General features: G+C 44.0%; 1 protein-coding gene across 4 annotated transcripts in view; it reads right to left on the reverse strand.

Moving 5' to 3' along the window:
• Nucleotides 1-730: 730 nt before the first annotated feature.
• The window catches only part of POSTN (periostin), a 53,896-nt gene continuing 33,000 nt past the window's right edge, over nt 731-21,626 (reverse strand). Inside the window, exons 15-23 of one of the 4 annotated variants that reach the window (XM_066614917.1) lie at nt 19,541-19,608; nt 18,735-18,780; nt 13,219-13,314; nt 12,011-12,100; nt 10,272-10,352; nt 9,790-9,870; nt 6,358-6,444; nt 3,742-3,777; nt 731-2,920 (exon numbers count right to left, since the gene is read on the reverse strand). In XM_066614917.1, the coding sequence (XP_066471014.1) occupies nt 2,853-2,920; nt 3,742-3,777; nt 6,358-6,444; nt 9,790-9,870; nt 10,272-10,352; nt 12,011-12,100; nt 13,219-13,314; nt 18,735-18,780; nt 19,541-19,608 (653 nt within the window). In that variant the 3' untranslated portion in view covers nt 731-2,852. The remainder of the gene's footprint in view (nt 2,921-3,741; nt 3,778-6,357; nt 6,445-9,789; nt 9,871-10,271; nt 10,353-12,010; nt 12,101-13,218; nt 13,315-18,734; nt 18,781-19,540; nt 19,609-21,626) is intronic. The other 3 variants (XM_066614919.1, XM_066614918.1, XM_066614920.1) reach the window with 3 other exon arrangements.

Here is a 21,626-nt window from a genome sequence, read left to right on the forward strand (position 1 = left end):
ACCCACAAGTGGGGTCAGGATCTGGCCTAAGTGCCGGATCCTGCCCCCCCCCCCACTAGGCCCTGGTCCACCCACGGGCCCACCCGCCACCCACCCTTCCCCTGCCCCAGAAAGCTTTCAGAGGTAAAACGGTGGGCTATAAATACCTGGATAAACAAAATAAATAAATCTGATCTTTGAGGAATGTGGCGTAGCAAGGGGGGCAGTCTGCTTTGGGTGCTAGGCTGGAAGGAGGCTGCAAAATTGGGCCTCCACCATGTACACAGGTTTGTGCAGTGTGGGGATGGCAGGTGAGACAGAACAGCCCTATCGGAGGCCTCTGAAAATCACCTCCGCATTGTGTGTGCATGAGTGTGCATACATTCCAGTCTCACAATTGAGTCTTTGTGCTTGATGCCTCAGCTTCTCGATCTGGCTGCCGTGTCCCTTTTCTCCTCCTTTAGATGCTCTTGAGCCTCCTAAGGAGGAGGAAGGGGCACGGCAGCCAGACTGAGAAGCTGCTGCTGCTGCCTCCTCTACCTCCTGGAGAACCCTTAAAGTGACATCCTGAGGTTGTGTGATGTTGCAATGTCACGTGACACTATGACATCACTACCCTGGGCACCAGGGCCCCTGGTGCTGCTGCTGCATCAGAGTTCCAGGGAACTTGTCTGAGAACCACTGGCAGAATGCCTGAGAGATTCTACAACTTATTTTCCTTCACTGAATGTATTACAAACAAAAAGCATCATATTCAGCCAATTTTTTTTTAATGAATATTTGTTTCAAAACAGAAATATTATAAAGTCACACCATACTTCTTTTAAACAAAACATTATCAAATTAAGGCACTTGTTAGTCCCTTCACAAGGATTCTTGCATAGTTGACATACAGATATGGCAGGAAAAAAGCAAACTAGTTAGAAAAATGATAATTTACAAACAAACCCACATTAATACAGAAAATTAGCAAAGCGTTTTTTGATACCAACATTTCAAAACAATGTCCCAATGAATCCAGAATATTTGTTCCCAGAGAGGAATAACTTTTCGACTGCATTTCCTTGATCCATATGATTTTAGAATTTTTGGTTCAGATAAGTTTTCATTTTTGAGGACTGTTTCATAATACAATCCTTTGATATAGAATTTTACAATTTTTGGTTCAGAGAAGTCCTTTTTTACAGACTGTTTCATAATACAATCCTTTGATTGTATTCTGTGTATATAACTGCTATAGTGGGTATATAAACATGTTTTTTTTAAAATGTTAGATTCATCTAAATTGCTCAGCATAGTGCTTGAATGAATAATACCCATTGAACATGGGGGGGAGGGCTTATTTCCAAGTAAACATGCATAGGATTGCACTGTTGAAGAAGTTCACAAAGCAAAACATTTGAACCAGAGAGTCAAATCTATAAACTACATAAGCCAAAGTTTTTTATACTGATGCACATGCCACAGGAAACTGTGGCATCCACTAGTAAGCAGCATGCTTTTAAATGCTGGTTCTGTTGAAATCAATCGAACCAAGAGCCCTGTGTCATAACTTGTGTTTTTGTGTTTTGTTCTCAACTACAGATACCTGGGTACAAACTGCTGTAGGGGAGAATGAAGATCTATCTAAAAACGCCAAGCTGGCTTGAATATTTTAATGCCTGAATAGCCCCATGCATCAATTGTCAGGTATGCTTATTTTGTGCGCATGTCCCAGCCCTTGCCTTTAAAAATCTCCCTAATTGTGCATGTGGCTGTGTGAGTGAACAAATAAACCTCTCCCTGGGAAATTTTTGAAGAAAGGGGTACAAAGGGAGGGCCAAGACTGAACTATCCCCTCATTCCCTCAGCAAAATACAGGCAGATGGTAGTGGAGAAAGCTTCTGGAGCCTGCTTCCATACATTGAGGCACGAAATGCACGCATTTAAATGAATTATGCCTTTATCAACTGGAATGTGCATGTAGTTTATGCTCAGATATAAAATGTATAATGGGAAGCATCCTTAATTTTGAAATCTCCCGTTCAGATTCAATCTGGACAGAAGTCAATCTATTAAGGATCACTGTGTTGTAGTTTGAAATCGTAGATAGACCCTTAGATAAAAATGTAACTGATCCAAACAACATTCCTGAACATTTCTATTTTGAGATGGTTATTTTTGGAGAATTCAGGCAAGGCAATTCTGTCATGGCAAACCTTTTATGAATTGATGCTGTGAGGCTTCAGTGCCACTGAGGCTGCAAGCCTAACCACACTTTCCTGTGAGTAAGCCTCATTGAACACAATAGGGCTTACTTCCAAGTAGACCTGGTTAGGATTGTGCCCTCAATAATGTTTATTATAAATGTGTAAGGCAATGTTGTCAGCACAATAATGACATTTACAACTTTTCCCAAATCCATATAATCCTGAAATAGCATTGGTTTGCTGTAGCTTTACATAGCTTGCACTTTCTTTGATTTAGGTTGCAATCCTAAGCATAATTACAAGAGCTGTTACAGCATGTCTACCCAAAAACAGCAGGTCTCCCATTGAGATCAATGCTTACTCACCAGCCCAACTGAACCCAATGTGGCTTACTTTTGAGCAGACATGTATAGGATTGTGCTGTTAGCTACTTTAAGTTGTTCTTTACTTCTCAATGGGATGTGACTGAATCCTGATATAATTTAGTTCTGAGTCATTAAAAATCAATACATTCTGAGTTAATCAACTCCATGCCTACAACCACGTCTACTCCTACGTGCTTTCATGGAGCGGTGGAGGGCATACACAATTGTTAGTGAGAGCATGTGGTTCAGTTATGCATAAAAATGTCTTCCCTTGTAGCTCTTCTAGTTTTGGCAACGTTTTAATCAAAGCCTTAATTTTTCAGTCCTGTTTCTCTTTTTGCTCCTTTTTAGCTGGACGGACGAGCCTTGTTCTTCTCCCTGCTGTTACTGTTTACCATAGGAAAAAAAAAAGGAAGCAATTCCAAATGTTATCAAGGTAAGTATTGCAACTGTAACCCAATCATAAAACTACCAGCTCTAGCATTATTAATAAGGATCCTGTGGCTATTGTGGTGTCAAACTGGGGTTGCAAATGCAGCCAAACAGCTGATCACATGGAAGAACTGGAATTGTATCATTTCAGATGCCGTGGGCAGGGTCAAAGATTGAAAGACTGAATGCTCCCCCAGAAAGGAAAAAAATATCCAACATTCCTTCACATAGAAAACTAGCATGTGGCTAATGGGTGGGAGAAAGGTCAAACTGATTCTTGCCTGCTCATGCTCTCTCCTTGCCTAATGAGGAAATCACAGGATGAGGAACCCTGTGTTTCTCTGATGGCTCTTCTCTTACTCCGTGGATGTCTCATGGAATGCCCTCCCTCCGGAAGCAAAGACAGTGTCATCTCTTGTTATTTCAGCACTGTCTAGAAGCTCTGTTTCTCCCTGTCACTTGCAAGCTTATTTCTGGTGCCCCCACTGGTGGTTTGGTCACCCCTATCATTTTTCAGTGGTTTTATTTACGTTTGGTTTTAGTGTGTTTTATTCTGTTTGATGTTGCCTTGGGCCCCTTTCTGAAGGGTAGGAATGTGGGATAAAAAGTCATTAAATAAGCAATCAATTAAATAAGTAAATATTTGAAGTTCATGTTTTATGGGAACCAATACCGCTGACCTTCAAGAATTAGACTGTCCATGATGAATAATTATCCAGTTTGCTTTGCACCAGATCCTGTGTAATTTCAATGAAACACTGTTAGAATGTACTTACCCTTTGTCCTTTTGGTTGACTGTCTCCTTGGTGTTTCTAAAAAAAATTAGACATCACTCATCATTTCTCATAACCATTTGAAGTAGAACAGTAGCATACATTGACATCTACCATTTGGGCAGATTTTAAAGTACATAACTTATTTTGTCTGAGCTCACTATTACTCCACCAGAGACTCAGGATGACAATGGAGATGACGACGACAACAACAACACCAATAACATTGCTCTATTTCAGATATATATGACCTAACATTTTTAGGATATATTGTACCAGTTCTAATTCATTTGTTATGTTGTTTACTAGCAATCAATGACAAGTGGAACAATCCACATAGTGCTGTTTCCACAAAATGCACTTAGAAGTGCCCAAGGATAGGTTAGTTCCATCGCATCTTTTGGGGGAAGGAGGATGCCTAATTCTCACTGTGGCTGCAAGCATGTATTTGAGCCACTTCAGATTGTAAGTGGGAGGGCAATCACAGGACTGAATGTTCTTCCATACCAAAAAGTTATCTGCCTATTGAATTGAATTATCCATTCAGTCATGCCCTTGGCAATCTGCCTATAAAGAACTGGTATGTCAGAAAGTTTCCAGTCTAACTTCCTCTCTTTGATGGTACTTATAAGTTGGTTAGGAGGTCTCCTTACCAACTTTCCAGCACTGAGGTAAGGGCAATATAGCTCCGATGTAAGGGAATAATCACAGGAGGCCTCTGTGACTGCCACCCAAATGCAGGATGCAGCATATGCCCCATTGGCACAGCTATGCCAGTGCTGGAAAGTTGGTTAGGATTTGGGCCTAAGAATATTTTTTTGCTGTGCAAACAGAGCAATTTAATCACCTGAGCCCATCCCAAGGGTGCCACCACCCAGACATAGGTTTCCAAGCTCAATGACCTCTGAGTTAGAGCTTGCTTTTGAAACTATGGGATGGGATCTGAAAAGCAACTTTAAGCATGCACAAGCACTTTTCCTTGTCCAAAAGAACATTTTGCTCTTTTCTTGAGCAGATTTCCTCCCCTCTTTCAAAACCGGTTTTCCATCTGGCATGGGGGTCTGCCATTCAAGCAATATAAACACCCACATCTTGGGCACATGGAACTAATCAAGCAATTCTTTGGATTCTGACCACAATTCTAAGTAAGTGGTGTTCTAAGGGTAGGTCTCCAGCCAACAAACAAACAAACAGACAAACAAATAATAAACATGTGTTAAGTGTTCAAAGCACCTACTAGCCTGATGATTTACAGCAACCCTGAAAAGGTAAAACTGTCCACTAGTCTATGAGAAAAGTAAGTTTAATGAAAATCTTAAATGAATGCAAAAGATGCAGACCAAAACACCACTAAGGATTTCCAGGTTGTTTTTTTAAATTTAGAATATGTGATGCATTGTGAGAATTTCACTCATTCTTTATGCACTCATACTAATTACCTGCTACTATGTTTTTGGTCTTCTTCGTTTTATGCAACAAATATTCTATTATGTACTGGAATATAGATTCTACAGGTCCAAAATGGGATCCAAATACTACAGGTATGCATTTTGGTCAAGTAGGACCTGGTTCAAATAGTCATTTGGCGAACTTTGTGCCCAGTATCTCGAGCGAATCCTTTACATGCTACATTCAACATGAATAATTCAATCACAGTAAAGCAGATGACAGACATAATCTCTGGTCGGTACATAATGGTAATCACAGATCCTGCCTGGGTTACAGGAGTGTGTCAGCAAGCTCTGCCCTTGCTGACGTGCTCAATCAATCCATGGCCCTCTCTTCCCAGATGTGAGATGTATCTGAAGAGGCAATCACTGTCCCTAGAGAGACAGTGGATTTGGAGACAAGATTTGGAATGCTGGAACTCGAACAGTAAGGAAACAGTTATGGGAAAGAATTAACATTATGCACTGCACAGAGCAAGGAATGAAGCCCCTGGAACTTCCCAATGGACATGTGCTGCATCCCATGCCCTGGAGGTTTCCTCAGGGTAAGATAATATTTGTTCCCTTGCCAGGGATATTCCTCCACTGTCTGCATCCGTCTACTCAGATCTGTGCCAGCTACTTTGCTGTCACAACTCTGAGTGGACCTGGGATGGCAGATGGAGGCTGATGAAGGGGGATAGGATATCAGCTGCTACTGCTGATGATGCCCCCTTCTTGGCCTTGATCTGCCCCCTCTTCCCATCCCTTCTCCGCCATGCCTTCTCCCCGTCCTCTTCTGCCTACCCTCTGCCATCATCAGGCAGACCTGTCTGGGTCTGGTGGCAGTTCTCCTGCACTGTTGCTGTTTATGGCAGTGCTTCTAAAATTGCCACCACCAAATGCACACCACCAAAATCCATCCATTGTCCTAAATCTCTCCATGTGCCACATGCCTTGCAAATGAACAAGGTACTGTACTACTACTTCCATTTGGTGAGCAAATCAAAGCCATTTCATACAAAGTGCATCATAAACATCTAAGCATGAAAATAAATGTTGGACCGAAAAAACAGAAAACCTGCCTTCTTTTGCTCTACCCCTCCCCCGATTTCCTTGTAAGATGATATAAAACTCCACCTATAACAAATGCGACATTAAAAGAATGGTTCCATGTTACTGCATAACTAACCTTCCAGATGAATTTTCTTTATTTCTGTTTCGATAATCTGTGGCTCTCTCTCAATTACTTTAGTAACCTTGGTGTACTCAGATCCAGCTATGATAAGCATTAAAAACAATCACCGGTTAAGTGATGGATAACATTTTTGCTAGGAAAGGTGTCCAGGTTTGAAAGGTGTTCCCTTTAAAGAGTTGTGAATGGGTGCCACTGAATTCAGAATACCAGAGACACATTCCTGAAGGTCTTCTTAGGAGTTATATATAGAGGTGTTGTGGTTTGTTTTTTGTAAGGACTAGTAACCGAGCATTGCCTCAAAACACCTGGCATGCTCCAGCAAAACGTGCATCCAGCATCCCGTTTTGCTGGGTTGCATTGCAATAGCTATATAATGTGACTCACAATTTGCAAAGAACTTCTTGTGACAGTGGAAGAATTTTGTTCCATGTGCTTTATGCATTTTGAATTGGAAAGGGGACAAATCTGGATGCTGCCCAAATTGCCTATGTTCTGCTAGTGCAATTACTGCTTTTACAGGGGGATGGAGTTGCACTATCTGAGTCTTAAAAGAATTGTATGTGTCTCAGAAGGCAACTGAAAGAAAAGGGGCTGGGAGAAAACAAGGGAAAACGATACAACTCAAAGAAAACAATAAAGGCACATACAGAAACCTCAATAGCATGACACAGAAAAAAAGAATTCAATGGATTTCATAGCATTTCAGGATGTATGACAAATGCTCCATCAATTACTGCCATGTGTGCTTTAGCATCTACATCAGTGTTTCTCAAACTGTAGGTTGGGACCCGCTAGGTGGGTCGTGAACCAATTTCAGGTGGGTCCCCATTCATTTCAATATTGTAGTTTTAATATATTTGAATTGATGGTACCATGGTATGCGACTGCATTTGGGGAAATGTGACACATCTGTACTTTTAACAGGCTATGATGCATACGCTTTTAACAATGATCGTAAATGGGACTTACTCCTGGGTAAGTTGGGGTAGGATTGCAGTCTAGGATTGTTAACAATTTTCCTGCTTGATGATGTCACTTCCAGTCTTGACATCACTTCTGGTGGGTCCTGACAGATTCTCAATCTAAAAAGTGGGTCCCGGTGCTAAAAGTTTGAGAACCACTGATATAAATGATTAAAATTCACGGCTGGTCTTTCCTATCCACCTGCATATCTGGAATCACCCTGTTACACACAAGAATCAGTTCTTTGTACAAATAAAAAAAATGTGTGCTCTGCTCTGCTCTCTCTCTCTCTCTCTCTCTCTCTCTGCAATTCTTAAGTTGGTGAAACTTTTCATCAACATACTTCTGCCAAATGAGGTGCAGGGTGATTTCAAGATCTAGAACAATGAAGAGCCAGTTGGCTGTGATCCACTTCATTGGCTTCCAAACTTGACACTTCATTAATCACAACAGAAGCTCAAGTGATGTGGACTCAGTTCCACTGGAGCAAGAATAAAATACGTAGTTTGGGGTTTAGAGTGAGAATTATATGAAACATTGCAAAACAAACAACCACCTTGAATTCTTTTTCCCCTTCACATCTTGCTATTGTAGACACTTGTGATTGGTACAACAAGCAAAACCATTCCAGACTGATGAACATTTCAATAGGTGCAAAGTGTTTAATGTTGCATTTCAGTTTCTTCGGGTTATTTCTTGGTGAAGAGAAAATTGTTATGGTGAGTACAGAATAGATGAATCATCATTCCAGGCAATACAGTGCTCCCCTCTTATACCAGCTGGTGGTTTATTATGGTCAAATGCAACTGGCAGACAATGCAGATAACCACATCCTACCTGTGGCTGGTATTAGGTACAAAGCAGCACACAAGGATAGACCATGATAGCAGAAGCATTTTGTTAAACTTGCTGCTAGTTGAAAATCCACTGAATGGCATTACAGAGCCAAAATGGTAGGCTCTGTGATAATCAAAGGGCCGAATTCTATCTTTTCCATCACCCGTCGATGCAGTGTCAATGGTGGGAAGCAGAAATCTCCTCTAGGTAAGGGACCAATTGTTCTAGGTAAGGGACAATTTTTCCCGTACCCCGGAGTGGGTATACTGAGACCTGTAACAGCTATTTTGCTGGTGCAGGTCTGTGTTGACCCATGCCACAGGATCAGGCCAGGGAAGCGGGTTAGCATATCGGTGGCACCTGTGGTGCTGATCCTGCCCCCTCCCAGACCCAATCTGTCCCCACCACCGCCCTCCCCTCACCCTGTTTTGCCCCTCCCCGCTCCCAGCCCTCCTGCCACCTCTCCTGAAGATTTTCCTAAGTCATCCAGCAGCAGATGTGTTATTGCTGACAGGAAGTCACAGGCCTTCTCGCTGGCACTGCCACCAGTCAGGACACCTTTTGCAACAGGCAAGGACTACTTTATGATAGTCAGTGCCACCTCAGTGCCCAATATCACGTGGATCAACATGGTAAGTATAAGATTGGGTTAAAAAAAGTATTTAAAGTTCTGTTCCTCTGATAGTAGTCTCCTTCTGGAGACTGTTCTTGCAGAGAGAACCTTTGGACATAAAGAACAACTGTTGGAACGGGTATTCTTTAATAAATGTTCCCAATGCATTTCAAAGTCATCTCTGGAAGTAGTCAGTGTACTATATGATGTAATCTTTGGGATACAACCGATCCTGTTTTCAGAAAGCCACATGGATGAATCATTGCCCAGTTCACTGCAACCATTCCTCCTCTGTACATAGCATCTGTGCCATGTAACCATTTTGCACAATACTATGTCCCATCTGATAACAGGCCATGCTGCTACTGTGCTTGAACTCAACATTGCCTTGATGACTTGGGTTTGGCTGGCCAAATGGCATTAATTCAATATGACACTACGCTCATGACAATAATTGTTCATCCTAAGAATATTGAGCCTTGAGGGATCACTGGATTTGTAAACTGACATGTTGAGCTGCTTGGTATAAAGATGAGCGCACTGTACGGTACTTTGGAGAAAAGAATTAAACCAAACAAAGGTATAACTCATCGCACCTGCAGTCATTTTGAAAGAATAAACATGCCTTTTATTATTAAGTTGTGAGCAATGAACATTTTTGAAATGAAAAATGCAAAAGTACACTAGATTTGGACTTTTCCAGCACTTACTTACTTTGTAAATATATCTTCAATGTTGCCAATTTCTTTGTCAAAGAATATTTATAATAGAAATAAATCTTCAGTGCTCACTTGATTTTGGAGGGGAAAAAAACTTTTTAAAGACTGAACAGATATACAGAAATGTTTATTTTTTCTCCATAACACATTCGGAAGTAAGTATAATATTTCATACTCCATTCTTTCTTCTGTAGATTATTGCTTAATTAACGTCAGTCTTTAAAATGTTAGCAGAGCAATTTATCCATTCCCAGAGCTCGTTAGGGTGAGGTTAGTTGACTCAAACGCACTAACCTCCCTTTAGGAGTCTTTTGATTTCTTCATCTTCAAGTAAATGACCATCACCTTCAATTAGTTTAGTCACCTTGGTAACCTCTGATAGGACACATGTTTATGGCATGAAATTGAGTGATGTGGGACATCGAAACATTATAATTGCACCACATTTAACAAGGATACGTCATAATTGCACAATATCTATTGGCATAATAAGCATCTTGCCAAACACTGTTGCTTTTCATTAAAATAAAGAGACAGTTGCAGTGTGTTCCTGATGTACAAGACATTCTGGCAGTTGAACTCAAACAAGAATTCAAGTCTTAATGGACTATGTACTGAATTTGAGGCAGATCACAAAACAGTTATCTGCAACACAACCTGAGGGAAGCATATTAAATGTAACCAGCACATGCAAACATTAAAATACTGATTATGTATCATTCACAGACATTAAATTATTGTGCAGATCACTCTTCTTTGACATGTTGAATACTAACCTTCTTCTAGCAATTTCTTTAGAGTCTCCTCAGTATCTGCCCCACCTCCTGTAGTGATCCGGGTATATTTCACTTCAGGACCTGAAGCAAAAACATTTCAGTGAGGCTGAATTCAAAATAAATTCCTCTTAGAATTTCTTCTGTGCAGTCTTTATGGTTGCACTGCATTTAACTGGATCCTCCTGTTTGAATTATCTATCACAGAAAGTTGTAAAATGTCATAGCGCGACTACAAACTCTGGATGTTCTGTGACACATGAGGTAATGCTGATTGGTGTGATAGACAGCCCAACTCTAACTAAGGGTCCAAGCCAATTCAACTTCCCAATGCCAATGAAGCCACACTGTAGCCCCAAGGCAAGGGAACAAAAGTTCTTGTACCCTGAAGAGGCCTTCATTACTGCCCTCACCACCAAAGGATGCACACCCCATTGGCACGACTGCATCAGCACTGGAAAGTCGGATAGGATTGGGCCCCAAATCGCTGATGCAGATGCAGCTGCATTAGTGAAGCATGTGCTGCATGGGGGGGGTAGTCTGGAGGCCACTGCTACCCCAATGAGTCTCCTTCGATCTGCACCAGCTATTTTGCTGGTGCAGAACCAAGTAGAGTAAGAGAGGGGGAGGAGCAGAAGGAACAGAGCACATGGGTGCCTCCAGGATCCACCCTTCCCTGTTCTGCCTCCTGCCTGCCCCTGCCCAGGCACTCCCTGTCCCTCTGCTGCCCTATCCTGCCCACCTCCACCGCTGGCTTAACTGCCTTGCTGGAGGTAGCCAGCTCCAGGAGCAGGCCCTTGGCGCCACCACTGTTTGTGGAGGTGCTCCCAAAACTACCACCAGTGCACTGCGCATGCTGCCAAAAACCATTCTGCAACAGTAGAACAGTGTTCCATTGTTGTTAACAGGGGGCACAGCCCTAGTTAGGACTGGGCTGATAGACAGATTCCAACAAAGAGAACAATGAGGATTTGAGAATGCCCAGTACTGTTAAAGAAACACATGAATGGCGCAGGAGATGGTAAGCAATGCTGAAAGTTGTGAATGTAGCAGGTTTGACAAATGAGGGCCCAATCCTATCCAATTTTCGAGTGCTGGTGCAACTGTGCCAACGGGGCAAGTGCTGCACTCTGTGGTGGGGAGGCAGTCATGGAGGCCTCCTCAAGGTAAGGAAACATTTGTTCCCTTATCACGGGGCTGCATTGCAGCTGCACCGGTGCTGGAAAGTTGGATAGGATTGGGCCCTGAGACTACCCCAGGATATTTCAGCTTATTTATTCAAGCGCCCCAGGGCCAGTGGCTTGAGGCAGCCCAACAGCTCTACTGATCCCAAGTACCACCCAGTTCCCACACTTCTTACATGGTTCCTTCCTCCTTGAATAAAGTCAGGAAATATGGAGCATGCTAGGATTGCTCCCAGCATCTTTGGCTTGTCTTGCTTTGATTAAAGAGCCACATGGAGGAAGGGGCAGGTAAGAAGGCTGGTTCTGTCCACAGTGATAGAGTAAGGGAAGGCGACAGGTGTCTGTTCACAGCCCTCTCTACCCCAGCCCTAACCTACCACCTGGAAAGAACAAGCTCATTTGCTTTGTGGATGTGCTGGCCCTGAAGTTTAAAACTTAGGCTCTAAGCTTGATGAAGAGTCTTGGGCAGGATAGCATTACTAGCAATTGGGTAGCATCAGAACAGGACCCCAAAGAAATATAGCTATCACAGCACATAGTATTCTTGATGTGGTTTACCTTGAATAATTCTTTCTTCAGTTATTTGTTTTTCAGTCACTTCCACAGGATGACCGTCAATTATTCTTGTGTACGTTTTAACTATGGGCTCTGTAAAGATGTTTATAAAAGTTAGAGACAAAACAATGAGCAAGTCACTGGATTGGTTGGTAGTTCATGCCGCAGTTAAATAGCCAAAGTATCTTAATTTCACCACATGAGCCAAGAAGATGGCTAAGAGAAACAGAAAGAGTCAAGGTTATTGCTCAGTTTCTACATATACGCTACAAGGCCTTGAAGACAAAGGCAAATTTTCATTTCCAAGCATAACAATTTTGCCAACACCAAACATTTCCATCATTTACTAAAACTTGGGTTCTTTCTTTATTGAAACTTTGGAGGCACTGGAAGTTGGTTTTCACTTCAGTTTTCGTCCACAATTCTAATGGCAACAATAAAAAGCATCTAGAGCAGGGTGGTCCAACTTTGGGCAGTGTGGCAGCTGCATGATCCTTGCATGACCCCCAGCTGTGCTGACCCAAAAGTAATTGGCGGTGATGTGATGATGTCACTGCCAATTACTTCCGTGTTCTTAGTCAACAAAGTCGTTTGGCAGGCTCAGGATATAAACAGTGACAGCGGGTGCGGTGGGGCTTTTCTATCTCCCTGCCACACCATTCTACCTCCAAAAAGATTAGCTGGAACGGTGCAGCAGGGAGACTGAAAAGCCACTGAAGTGGAAGGAGGTGGGGGGCTGCGGCCAGGCTTTCAAGAGCTTCCGAAAAGGGTCTTCCACGCTGCATGTGGCCCATGGGCTGTGTATTGGACCACCATGTTCTAGAGGCTTCTGTGGCCCTCAGACACATGCTAAATATATTGGAGCAAGAAGAAAGTGTGAGACTTGGCAAAACTGTTTTTCCACATTTCATCTCATCAGTGCAGGTGTGAGAATAACATCAACGGGCAGCAATTCAGCATGCAAGATTTAAAAAAAAAAAAAGATTTAAGTGATAAATGGTTTCTTTCATTGGCATTAATAAGAAGGAAACAGGAGACTAAAGGTTTTAACTATGAAATATTGTGGTGCAATGCATCAATATCACACATGCTAGGAACAAATGCAGCAGCTAGTAGAACCCCGGCCTTGCAAAGAAATGGAAACTGGAGCTTCAAACTATCTCTTCCAAAACATTCCAGTTAGTAAAATCCAGGCCGTCAGACATATTCACCTCCATGGATCACTTTAGTCACTGTCTCGCCTTCCCTGACCAGCTTAAATTCTGGTTCCCTTTCAATCACTTTGGTGACTTTAGTAATAGTTGGCACTGCAAAGCATCATTTCAAAATTGGACAGCGCATTATAAATACGAAAACATGTTTTTCAAAATATCTGGGTTAAAAATATCATGAAAAAGTCATGCCTAATATTCACTTCATCTGAAGATAACAAGAACCAGACTGTGTATATCAGAGTAATGCATTTTATGACACTGTCATGAATAGATAGTTGAGAGGCAAAAGTTCAGGGCTGATTTGCTAGATTATTGATACAGAGAGTTATTGAAATATGTGTGACGATATGTGACGATATGTGTGACGATATGTGTGACAATGTGTGATGATCAGTGCAGCTCTAGCTTGTCTTAACTCAGTGGTGTCATTGGGGTTGGTGTGGAGAAGAGGGGCAAAACGGGGCAGGGACAGAGCAAAACAGGGCACGGTGGTGGTGGTGACAGTCAAAAAAATATCCAGAGCCCAGGACTACTGGGCTTCTCTATGCAGAGCCCAGGCCTGCTTACTGGTCAGAGTTGGCCTTCCTTTTCATCCTTGGGGCCAGGTCTACCCGTATGTGTGGAAGGGGGGGGGGGTTGTGGAATGAGGCTCCTCCCCACCCACTTGCATGGCAGCTATATCCCCGCCCCCCACACACTGTCAGCTGCGGTAGTGGAAGCTCAGGCCTCCTAGTCTTTCATTCCATCTTTTTCTCTCCTCCTTTGATGTCACCCCTCCCGAAAGGTGTCATCCAGTGCGGTCTGCACACCTTGCACTTCCTAGTGATACCACTGTCTTAAGTTGGTGTGAGACCACAGAAGTATCTTGAAAATGAAGGATGTTTACATGTTCAGGAAGGTTCAGAGTGGGCCCCTGCCCTCTTGCTATTGCTGCCATGTGCCTGCTTCCATTTTGAATTTTAAAGTCATGCAATTATCACTATGTAGAAATTATATTGAAATAAAACATGGTGGCATATTATTAAGAAAGGCAGCTGCTCCTTTGTCTTTTAAACTACAAACATGATCATCAGTTTATTATCAAGGTATAATATGCCCTACAGGTAGACCACAGCTGCGATACAAGGACATCTGCAAGAGGGATCTGAAGGCCTTAGGAGTGGACCTCAACAAGTGGGAAACCCTGGCCTCTGAGCGGCCCGCTTGGAGGCAGGCTGTGCAACATGGCCTTTCCCAGTTTGAAGAGACACTTGGCCAACAGTCTGAGGCAAAGAGGCAAAGAAGGAAGGCCCATAGCCAGGGAGACAGATCAGGGACAGACTGCACTTGCTCCCGGTGTGGAAGGGATTGTCACTCCCGAATCGGCCTTTTCAGCCACACTAGGCGCTGTTCCAGAACCACCATTCAGAGCGTGATACCATAGTCTTTCGGGACTGAAGGTTGCCAACGGTATCAAGGTATTGAAAAGAAATCTATAAAAGACAGGATATGCAAGCTGTGCCTGTATGTTGACCTGCTCTAAGCTTCCTGCAGCAGTCTATGCTCTAATGGCAACAATAACTTCTATAACTTCCCATTATATGGACTGTACATCTCCCATTGTTCATACCATGTTCAGAAAATATCTTGAATTTCAGGAAACCTCCATAATTTTAAACCTTCTTGTATTCTGCTTCCCAAGTGTTATGGCTACATGCACAGAAGTGCCCAGGCAGACCAGGAAGCACGGACAATTCTGACACTTCTTCAAACAGGGGTAGCAGCATTCAGACGCATAGGTACATAAAAACTAACATTTCCCTGGTGGCACTTAAGAACACTGAGCAGCATGGATTACTGGCAGCAACCTCCAGGCATTAAGTCTGAGGCTGGTGTTTGCTTGAGCAATTCCTGTTGCTCATTTTGTTCCCATGGATTGGGCTAAAGTGGAGAAGGCAGCAATGGGGAGACCTTGTAGGTTAGGGGTGAGAGGAGAGGCTTCTAAGTCTCATTGTATTCCCAATGAGACACAGGATCTCCATTCAGAATGAGCCTGAAATTAAAACAAATTTCAAACAGATTTCAAATCTCTAGTGACCCACCATGAAATTTCACATTATATGACATTTCACTGGCAACTGTTGCTGTGATAATTTATTTTTTTTTCCCCACAGCGCCAATATATTGCGGTCTTTAATTTTGCTGTTCCAAGGGACTGCAGATGTTTTTGAGGTGCTGTAATGAAACTCATCTGGTTTATATTTGTGGCCATTCATGATAAAGATGTCCTTCTTTTTGGATGTTGGGCTCAAAGGCGTTCTCAATTACTTTAATCTTGGAATCCACAACTTTAGTAATAATTTTGATGACTGAAAAAGCAGAGATATTATGTCATACAACATCTTTCTTAATGGCACTGGGAGGCCTGCTGGTTTTATGGAAACAAAGCTGGGAAGAAATTGAGTTAAACGGGTGCACTCGGGAAGCCCAGGCTGAACAGGCTTTTCATTCTAGTGACTACTTCATGTCAAATACAGTAGCAGAACACCAATGACCTGACTGCTATTTCATAGCCTCAGTTGTGACAGTAGCCTCACACAATGGCTACTGTGCAAGTCACCCCATGTAGCTGCAGACCAGTGAAAGCCTATGCTAAGAGCAACTTGCTTTCTCAGCAAGGAGACTCTACTTGGTGCATTTCATAAGAACATAAGAAGAGCCCCGCTGGATCAAGCCAAAGGCCCATCTCAAAGGCTTCCTGTATCTCACAGTGGCTCACCAAATGTCCCAGGGAGCACACAAGACAACAGGCACAACCTGCGTCCTCGTGCCCTCCCCTGCATCAGGCAATCAGAGGCAGCCTGCCTCTAAAACCAAGAGCTTGCACGTACCTACTGTGAGTTGTAACCCGTAATTTCATATTTGGTAGATTAAAATTTCTACTAATGATAACCCAATCTAGAGTTCCTTATTGTTCTGTCATCAGCACAGTAACTATATCTTCAGATGATACCAGGGCTGGCCTTACAATGAAGAAAGATGAACTCTCAAATCTGTGGCGGAGTCAGCTAAGCGGCAAAAGCTGCCTTTGTGTGACCTCATTTCATCATCATCCAGCTGCTTCTAGTGGTTGGCTGACCATCAGCATTCCAGGCAGCCTCTTTGCAGCCCCGCTCCACCCTTAGAGAACAGAAGCCAGCTTACATGCCTGCTTGCTTCTAGCTTGCTCTGCACACGCAATGGGTGGTGGCAGAGTGGCAGCCAGCATTATGTGTGCTGCGACTGAGAAGCACATTGCTTTTTCAAAAGCAGCTGTGCTGCTGGCTCAGCCGTTGACGTTATTCTGTTCCTCCAGGCTGAGTTTCCTTCTTTTCCCTGCATAGCTACTAGTGGGTGGTGGACCCAACTTTTCAACCTGGCCTGGATACATCATCCCTCTGAATGACCAAGAAAGGAGGAGTGAAGGGCAGCCAAAGCAGTAGCTGGCTGAGCTGGTCACCCTCTTCCTGCTCTAGCCTGAGAGATTGGCTTACCCACTGCCTAAGGGAAACTGGCAGCCCCCAGGCTGAGCCAGAGAGATTCAGGCTGTCCTGATGTTATTGGCAAGAGCGGGAAACCCTACTGCCATTTCTTGAAGTATTGCAGGAGGCTGGAGGACTGAGGCTTGCAGGAGGCTGGAGGCTTGTGACTGCGAGAGGTCCTGACTGTTTTGTTTATCAAAGGACCCCAGGAGAAAGCTGATTCTTCTTCTGTTGCAGGGAGAAGAGGTGGTGAGATAAGCTGTCCATTCCCCTCCCAAGCAGGCACATCAACTTAGCAGTGAGTTAACGTCCAGCATTACTAGTTCCAGAAGGGGCAGGGCTAAAGATTGTTTGCTTCCTTCTTTTGTCTGACAGCCCTGTGTATGTTAAAACAGCCTTGTATTTCTCAAAAGCTGATTCACGTCTGCAAGAAAACCTCTAAAGTTTTTCAACCTTTGTCCCCTGATGTACCACTTCTCATGATCTAATTATTTTAAGTACCACTGGAAGTAACTGCTGATGATGTCACTGCCAGTTACTTCCAGGTTGGGAGGCCAGAGGCTATGCTACAAACAAACTGTGGTAAGAGGTTGAGGGTGAGTGGGTGGGCTTTTTCAAGCATGTGAAAACCACACGCTGGAGCTCTGCCCACCGCACTGAGCCTCCGACTGCTGTTTGTAGCGTCGTCTTGCGGTCTCACTGCCAGGTGGTGGGTATCCCCTGGGATTCAGGTGTACCACTGGACAACATCTCAAATACCACCAGTGGTCTACTTCTTTAGATTTCACAATTCTCCCCATCCTTTTGCTTACCATCTGCCTGATGAGTTTTGTAGAACTCTAAAGCTTGCTGTTTGATACTTTCGGTTTGTACTAAATAAAGTAACAGAGCACCATCCAACTCTGAGCTGTGGATACGTCTTATAGACTAACACAGTCGCCTGTGATGTTATGTTGTTGATTTTGTATTGGAGGCAGGAGGGGGGAGCATCATCTCATCCTTCGCTTCAGGCAGCAGAATGGCTTGGACAATGATACAGATGAGGATACAGATGAAAGTGATGTTCCTGCCCACGATAAGGGCTTTCATTGATTTTGAGCCCGACCCTATCTTTCCCCTCCCCCACTGGGGTGCAGCCTTCCATGAGCACAGTGTATCCAGTGAAGGGGGGGGAGGATTAGGAGAATTCAGGAGAGAAAAGGGATTAGCCCCTCCATGAGCCTCCCACTCTGCAATGGGTTTTCTTGAACCTGCACTAGCAATTTCACTGGAGAAAGTCTGAGAAAAGAAGGGGGGAGTGGAGGCTGCTAAAGGAGGGGATAGGATCGGATGTGCATCATCACCACTAGATCTACCCCCTCCTGCAGTATCCCTGACCCCAGTTCCTGCACTGTTTCGCCCCCTCCCAGCCCCTTCCCACCCCTTCCCACCTCCGCTGTTGCCTTACCTGCTTTGGCAGGTGCAGGCAGCTCCAGCAGCGGACTGGGAGCACTTCTGCCTTGCGTGGCAGTATTCCCAACATGGCCACTGAAGGAGCACTCTGTGCTCTGTTGACAGCCATTTTGTGACAGCAGAAGTGTCTTCTGCTTGTCACAAAGTATTGCGTAGAATAGCTGAATCCTGCATAAGATTGGGCTATTTGAATGATTTTTTAAAAATAGATTAAAAGATTCCAGTTGCATCTTGAAGACTGAGGCTGCACATCCTAAGGCTCGCTACATCCTAAACCCACTGGGAGCAAACCCTATTGCCCACAGTGGAACCTAGCTCACCATAAACATGTATAGGATAAACGTGCACAGTAACAGAAATGATTTTATTAAAAGGAGCCTGGAGCACTCATAGGCATCACCTACTTCCATCAGATTGTCATTACATGACATATGCAATAGTAATTGTAGCTACCTTACAGTTTGGCAAACCTCATCACCCAGGTTAGCCAATGAGATCCCCTCCCCATGTAGCTCCAAACAAACTGAAAACAAAAGATTGATGATCTGTTATGTTACTTACTGTAAAATGTCACTGGAATCTCTTTGAATGTGCTGCCACGGACAAACTGGGAAAGGAGAAAAACAAAGGAAATCTAGTGTGATGTATGGAAAACTAGGAAAAAAATAATTTACTTTTACAACAATCCAAGGTGGAAATGCTGGTTGGGTGCCTAATGCCCTAACCTTAACCGTAGCAGCCCAGAAGTGCTTAAAGGGCTACTAGCCACAGCAGCAGTACATAGTTACAAAGCACAGTATTGCATCATAATTGTAAGGCCAAGATGGGATCAGAGGCAATAAGGGAGTGGAGCAGAGATTGTTGGATTTAAAAAGTTCCCTTTACTGTAAGGAACTCAATAGTATGGGGGTAACATGGTACTGCTGTCAAAAACTGGCAAGTGTCTAATAAACGCTTCCCATGTCCACAACACACTTTGGGTCCAGTTCTATTCCCCCATCTGTGCTGCTGGAACTCATGTTATGGAAAGAAGGAAACAGAGCTACAATTCTGTGCACACTCTCCTGGAAGCAAGCACCACTGAACATAACGGGACTTATTTTTGAGTAGGATTGGGCTGTAAATCCACCAAAGGTCGCAATCTTAATCAATTTTCAGCACTGACATAAGGGTAATGGAACTCCGAGATAAGGGAACAAACATCGCTCAGCCTTGAGCAGTCCTCCATGACTGCCCCCCAACTGCAGGATGCAGCACATGCCCCACTGGCACAGCTATGCCAATACTGGAAAGTTGGTTAGAATTGCGCCCAGTGTGGCTTAAACCTGGTCATATTCAGCTCTCAACACAGAATCAAGTGATCATACCTTAATCTGAATGTATTTGATCAATTTTTTGAGAATGGCAAGAAGCTCATCATTTCCAACAGGCAAATCTACAATACAAATAAATAAAATTAACCATGAGAACTCTCAAGGATCTAGAGAGCCAGCCATTTGCAACTCTTGTTTATTTAAATTCACTGTGTTGCTCCCATCAAAGTAACAGTCTGTGTTGTTCAAAAGTAAGACTAGGCAAGTGTTTTGGCTCTTCTCTATTTTTGAATCACTTGTCATGAAAGCGGTGCCAGCTTCTGAAGAGGCATGGGCATGGCCTCTGAGAGGAATTTTATCAGTGAGTACAAAGTTTCTTTTGGGGCCTCTTCCCAAAGGGGGAAGGGAGTAATGGGGTCAGGCAGAATGGAGGGCAAAATAGGGCAGGCAGAGGGTGCTGACAGCCAGAATTGTCTTTGGAGCCCAGGTCTTCCAGGCTTCTTGATGCAGAGCCCAGGTCTACCCCACCATACGGCACTGGCAGCTCAATATAGTAATATGGTAAAGCAAATACACTCTTCAAAATCGTTGAAATATAGAAAATCATTGCAGAAAATTTGCATCTTTGTGTTTGGGTTCACACTAGAATGGACAGTGTGCTGTGTGCACCAAAACGAACTTATGCAGCAGCTGTAGCCCAGTTCTCAGTGGTGTCCCTGAGCTACTCTACACTCCTTCATGGTTAGCAGATCCACAAGCCAAAGAGCAACTGTAGCAAGCCAGTTCCTCCCAGATATGACTGTGTTAAGGAGGTTCATGGATGCTTTCCTGGGCCTAGTGCGTACGGCTTGCAACATCAGTTGCCACTGCATGCCCACGGTTGTGCCCCCAGCATCTTGCGCAGGCAGTGAATTTGGGTGAGATAGGAAAATGTAAGATCCCAGGAACTTTCTGGGCCACCTTCTTTGGCTCCTGGGCCCCCTTTCTGATCCTAGGCCTGGGTACAAATTACCCCCTTTACCCCCCTCTCTTAGGCCCTGGGCATGGGGCACAATCTATGGTGCCCTCTCAATGGTGTGCCTTCCCCTTATTTCAAAGTGTATCTACACAAAAGCACACTAGCTGCCACCCCAGCAGTTGTGAGTGGTCCTTCACACTGCCTTGAGCAACAACAGTGGCACAGAGAACTCCCCCCCCTACCTTCCAGTAGGCTGCCTCTCCACTGGATTCTGGGGCCCTGGGTGGTGATGGGGAGTGAGACAGCAGCAGACATCCTGTTTCTCTATTTCTGGACTCCCTACTGCTAAAGCTGTGGGGGGGGGGGTGGGAGACACCAGGAGAAAAAAAATATGACACCGTGGGAAGGACAGGATGACCTGCTGCTGCTGTGTTGCTTCCCACTGCCTCCCAGCAAGCATGTTTGTGGGCCCAGGACACAATGAAGAGGCCTGTTGGGAGCCTGTGAAGAGCACTGTCGCAATATAGCCAATCGTGCACTATTAGCAATAGCCAGATGTCCTTTCATCCCTGCTACACTGGGGACAGAATGTCCAGGAATTGTTAATGTTGGAATTTGGATGCAATGGCACTTGCAGGACTCTGGAGGGCAGTGCAACATCCAGTCACCTGAGACCATCTATCTGACCATCAGATCATCTATCTGTGGTTCTTGCAAGAGGTGTGGTCCTCCATGCCTGCAAGCCCATCCTGCAAGCTCCCCAAGCCTCCAGAACAGTAAAAAAAAAACGCACACAATGGAAAACCACTTCTGGTATATACTGTTGCTTATGAGATTCACCCCATACCTGAACTGCCCCAGTTCATCCCAGGTCCAACTCCAATCCTCTCCCCAAACTGTCCCCCTCTGCTACGTTACCAGCTCCAGCGTGGCTTCTGGAAACCACAGACGTACACACAGCTTCTGCTCTGCACCTCAGAGCAAAACAATAGTATTACGATAGCACTGAAGCCTTTGTGACATCAAAGCAGCACTTATTGTGGCAGATCGTGAGATCCACCACCATAAGCTCCTATTAGGTCATTTATTTAGTGTGCAGGAAATCAGGAGTGACTTAGGATCCGCAGTATACAAGTAGCACACCAAGGCAATGGTAGCTATATCCTTGCTTCCTCAAATTTC

Source organism: Tiliqua scincoides, chromosome 2 (genome assembly GCF_035046505.1).
Source record: "Tiliqua scincoides isolate rTilSci1 chromosome 2, rTilSci1.hap2, whole genome shotgun sequence".
Taxonomy (NCBI): Eukaryota; Metazoa; Chordata; class Lepidosauria; order Squamata; family Scincidae; genus Tiliqua; species Tiliqua scincoides.